We start from the raw sequence: 5,000 nt of genomic DNA, 5'->3' as shown, positions 1-5,000 counted from the left end.
GGTCCACGCTCAGCTGCTGCAGCTGAGATCCGAACTGGCGGACACTGTCGTTCAGCGCCGCGATCTGGACCACCACGTCCTCTGCTGCCCCCACCGACGACGATGCTTCTTCGGATTCCTGTGCATCAAACACACAGTCACACACACGTCTGTAAGCCAACACGGCACCGTCGACAAATGCAGAGGTAGCGAAAAGCAGATCTACATAAAGCAGGCCAATGAAATTTGTTTTCCGTTTCACTTTCTCAAAGAGGCGTCACTGCATTCGGACAAACCCATAAACGCTACACCAAATCTTGCAAGGCAGATGCCTGACCAGCAGCATCACCCAACGCGCTTAGTCAGGACTTGAGTGGATGCAGTTATATTTATGTACCTATCAGAGTGAATTTCTCACTAAAGAATTTCGCCACAAAGGACAACACTTATGATGCCATGGGTTCTTTTTCAGCGCGCCAAATGCGTGCTGCACACGGGGTCTCCATTTCTCGTCTCATCCGAATAACCGGACGCTCAGTTTGATTTTCCTGTCAAACTGGAGACCGGGAGACTGAGATTCTGACTCAGACCCTCACAGACATTGTATTGGCAGATAAGTTTCCTTTATTTATTTGTATTTGTATTTCTTTTTATCTAAACAGATTTCTCTGTGTGAAATACGGGCTGCTCTCCCCAGGGAGAGCGCGTCGCTACACTACAGCGCCACCCTTTTTTTGTCATTTTTCCTGCGTGCAGTTGTTGGGTTTTTGGGGGGGGGGGGGGGTATCTGTTTTTCCTATCGAAGTGTTTTTTTTCTACAGAATTTTGCCAGGAACAACTCTTTTGTTGCCGTGGGTTCTTTTACGTGCGCTAAGTGCATGCTGCACACGGCACCTCGGTTTATCGTCTCATCCGAATGACTAGCGTCCAGATCACCACTCAAGGTCTAGTGGAGGGGGAGAAAATATCGGCGGCTGAGCCGTGATTCGAACCAGCGCGCTCAGACTGCCAATATGTGCACAAATTTAGACTTATTATCAGGTTGGGTTTTTTATGCGTTGGAAATCGCATTTTGTTTTTCAACAGTATTTTTAAAAAACACATGCCAAGTGACTATATAGATTTCAGCACAAATCTGTCTGTCTCTCTGTCTGTGTGTGTGTCTGTCTCTCTCTCTCTACTGAACGTGCCCGCCCATGTTTCCGTTTTCATCTGATTTGCATTAATACGTGTCCGCGTGTGAAGAGGGGTGTTACACAAGTTGTGACAGAGTTAGAGAACAGAAAATGAGTAAGATCTGCTTTGGCTCAATAAAACACAGAGTTCACACACACACACACACACACACACGCGCGGCTGTCGTTTATAAGCCAGTCATTGTGTAGAAATACGTAATGACTGTGAATTGTTGGTTGAAACACCAATTTTTTTCAAAACTTTTTTTTTAAATTTTTTTTAAAACGCATTCATCTATGCTGTTGATGCTGCAGTTGTACCTGAAACCATCATTTGTGAATGAAATGAAAGGTCATTGATAGACCGCTGCCTGTCTGCACAATTTAGATAATGCCTCGATTTATTTTTTTCAATATTGTATTTGAAATTCAATACAATACAAGCACATCTAGTTTCGTGAAGTGGTCCTTACCTTTGTTTGTGTGTGTGTGTGTGTGTGTGTGTGTGTGTGTGTGTGTGTGTGTGTGTGTGTGTGTGTGTGTGTGTGTGTGTGAAATGTGTGTAGAGCAGAAAACACTTACCAGAGTTGTCCGGCTGGAGGCTGGGGGCCACTGCAAAGCATCCACCTGAATAACAGATAGAGAAAGTGAAGTGTGCAAGTTGACTTTTTTTTTCTTTTTCTTTTTTTTTTCTCTTTTTTTGCATGCCATGTGCGCCCATGCACATGAACACGCACACACAGAGAGAGGCAGAGACACACAGACACACATACAACCACCCTCGCCCACACAGCTACATCCATATACACCCACACCAACCCCCCCGCCCCCTCCACACACACACACACACACACACACACACACACACACACACACACACACACAACTACGTACATACTAACATGCACGCACGCAAACAAAAACAAAGAAAGATAGATAGATAGAAAGAAGACAGAAAGAAAGAAAGAAACACAGAAAGAAAGAAAAAAGAAAGAGAGAAAGAAAAGAAAGAAAAGAAATAAAGAAAGTACAGAAAGAAAGAGAGAAACAAAACAAACAAATAAATTAACTGATTTAAATCATCTACCTATTTAAATATTCATTGATTCATTTGGTTTGTTCTTATATCTATCTATCTACTAACTCATTTGTTTGTTTATACATACATTCATTCATTCATTTATCAATAAACAAACTCGACTTCTAAAGTTAAAACATGTACATTTTTCATTTACCCTCCTCTCCCCCCCCTCCCCCCACCCCCGCCCCCACACCCCCTAACAGGAAAATCAGTCCAGAAACCTCCACACAGTTCGAACACATTCCTTTCCTTTTCTGCTGAGTATTTCGTCCTGTTCATGATGAAGGTCTGCCTTTCCACCCGTCTCCCCAAACAGAATATAATTATGTAAAATAGAAAAGAGATAATCAATGGTGGTGGAGTGATGGCCTAGAGGTAACGCGTCCGCCTAGGAAGCGAGAGAATCTGAGCGCGCTGGTTCGAATCATGGCTTAGCCACCGATACTTTCTCCCCCTCAACTAGACCTTGAGTGGTGGTCTGTACGCTAGCCATTCGGATTTCGGATGAGACGATAAACCGAAGTCCCGTGTGCAGCATGCACTTAGCGCACGTGAAAGAACCCACGGCAACAAAAGGGTTGTTCCTGGCAAAATCCTGTAGAAAAATCCACTTCGATAGGAAAAACAAATAAAACTCCACGCAGGAAAAAAAAAAAAAAGGGGGGGGGGGGGGGCGCTGTAGTATAGCGACGAGCTCTCCCTGGGGAGAGCAGCCCGACTTTCACACAGAGAAATCTGTTGTGATAAAAAGAAATACAAATACAAATAAATGAATTAAATACAATAAAGCGCTGTGTCGGCCCATATATTATTATATTACCCTCTGGCTCAGATTGTGATAGGTAGTCAGCATTCGCCTCATGTCGCCTTCCTGGTCGCGAATGTGAGCTTGCATACCTGGAAATGTAACATGGGCACTGGTTTGGGGATGAATTTCATTTTGTTTTAGAATGTCCCCAAAATACTGTAATTCGAAATATGTTGATACCGCATAAATATAAATCACATCTGTCAATGTTCGGTTTTTGCAATTTATTCAGTGCTGAGAAGGAAACATAATTTAAGTGAATTCATAAAACTTGGAAAGGGTGTGTAACTTTTGTTACATCTAAAACATATTTGTCAGTATGTTTAAGTTTGATTTGTTTTTGTTGCAAATCATTATCATTAGCGCGCGCGCGCGCGTGTGTGTGTGCGTGGGTGTACGTTTTTGCGTGTTTCGGAGACATCGTTGGACTAAGTTGTGATTCATTGTGAGTATTTTTTTTTTTTTTTTTACTGTATCCTCCACACCCCAAAAGGGGCAAAAGGATTAAATTTCTTTGAATCTTTGAATCTTTGAAAGACGTCCACACTTCGAGAGAGTCATGCTGTACTTGTGACATAGCCTCGTTACTTCTCTTTCTCTTTCCACTTATTTATTATTATTTATTATTATTATTATTATTATTATTATTATTATTACTACCTTTTTTATTATAATTCTTATTTATTTATTTATTTATTTATGTAAGCTTATCTATTATTTATTCGCCTTTTTTTTTTCTTTTTTTTTTCTCAAGGCCTGACTAAGCGCGTTGGGTTACGTTGCTGGTCAGGCATCTGCTTGGCAGATGTGGTGTAGTGTATATGAATTTGTCCGAACGCAGTGACGCCTCCTTGAGCTACTGAAACTACTGAAACTCTCTTTGCACTGACTTCTCTCTCTCCGCCACACGTTTATTCCTTGTTTTGTTTTTTTGTTTTTTTGTCCCGCTTTTCTTCTTTGTCCTTGAGGGCTGGGTGTAAAAAAAAGCAGCTGTGCTTACTCCACCACCCTCGTGAAATAAAAATTCGTTTCGTTTCGTTTATTTTGTTTCATTTTTTCATTTATATCTTAGCTTAGTTTTTTTTTGTTGAAATTCATGTGTGATCACGTTTGGACTTCTAGCTTTGATGACACCCGTCACATACTTAGTATGTACATGTATACAGGACAGGACTTTATAAAAGATTTTATTGTTGTCCTGTTCGTCTTTAACTGTGTTGTATATTCCAAATGAAATACTGTTTAAACCACACATCGAGAAATAAACGCGAGAAAATAACAACAACAACAACAACAACAATAATAATAATGATAATAATAATAATAATGATACTGCTACTAACAATAATAACGATAATGATACTACTACTAATGATAAGAATAATGATAATGATGATGATAATATATTAGTGCATTCAAACTTCTCGAAGCGCTTTATTCTTACAGTCAGACACAAAGAAAACCAGAAAATACGCACGCACAAATGCACACACACAGACACGCATGGGAAAAAAATAGATGTTGAGCCATACAATATGTGTATGAAACTTGACTGCCCTTCCTACAGTTGTTGTTTCAAAAAGGAACGTTTTTAGATATATTTCAAATAAACAAAACTTTTTTTCAAAAGGAAGGCTACTTAAAGAAGTGTACATGGCAGAGGTGTGTGAGTTTACATCATTTGAAAGAAATATTCAAATAACAGAAACGTGGGTAGAAAAAAATTTCTTTTCTTTTTTTTTAAGTCTTCAAAGCAAATAAAAATGCAAAGCGTGTGTTCATAAGAGCTTGTGTTGACTGAAGAAACCAACCGAATATAAAGAAATGATTGAAAAATTAAAAGTAAAAATACAGAGAAAAGACGAAGAAGAAGAAATGAGGTAATGAAATACTGTCAATGTTTTCTCTCTCCTTGTCTCTGTATGTTTCTCTTCCTCTCTCTGTCTCTGTCTGTCTG

General features: G+C 39.8%; 1 protein-coding gene across 2 annotated transcripts in view; it reads right to left on the bottom strand.

Annotated features, from left to right (window-relative positions):
- Positions 1-5,000, bottom strand: part of LOC143281713 (uncharacterized) — a 28,639-nt gene that overhangs the window by 3,719 nt on the left and 19,920 nt on the right. For both annotated transcript variants that reach the window (XM_076586979.1, XM_076586980.1), the window contains exons 6-8: positions 3,056-3,132; positions 1,737-1,781; positions 1-118 (exon numbers count right to left, since the gene is read on the bottom strand). The exon at positions 1-118 is cut by the window's left edge and continues 44 nt beyond it. In XM_076586979.1, the coding sequence (XP_076443094.1) occupies positions 1-118; positions 1,737-1,781; positions 3,056-3,132 (240 nt within the window). The remainder of the gene's footprint in view (positions 119-1,736; positions 1,782-3,055; positions 3,133-5,000) is intronic.

The sequence above is a fragment of the Babylonia areolata genome, chromosome 4 (assembly GCF_041734735.1).
Source record: "Babylonia areolata isolate BAREFJ2019XMU chromosome 4, ASM4173473v1, whole genome shotgun sequence".
Taxonomy (NCBI): Eukaryota; Metazoa; Mollusca; class Gastropoda; order Neogastropoda; family Buccinidae; genus Babylonia; species Babylonia areolata.
The sequence above is the reverse complement of the archived record's forward strand: the minus strand, read 5'-3'. Positions and strand labels throughout refer to the sequence as shown.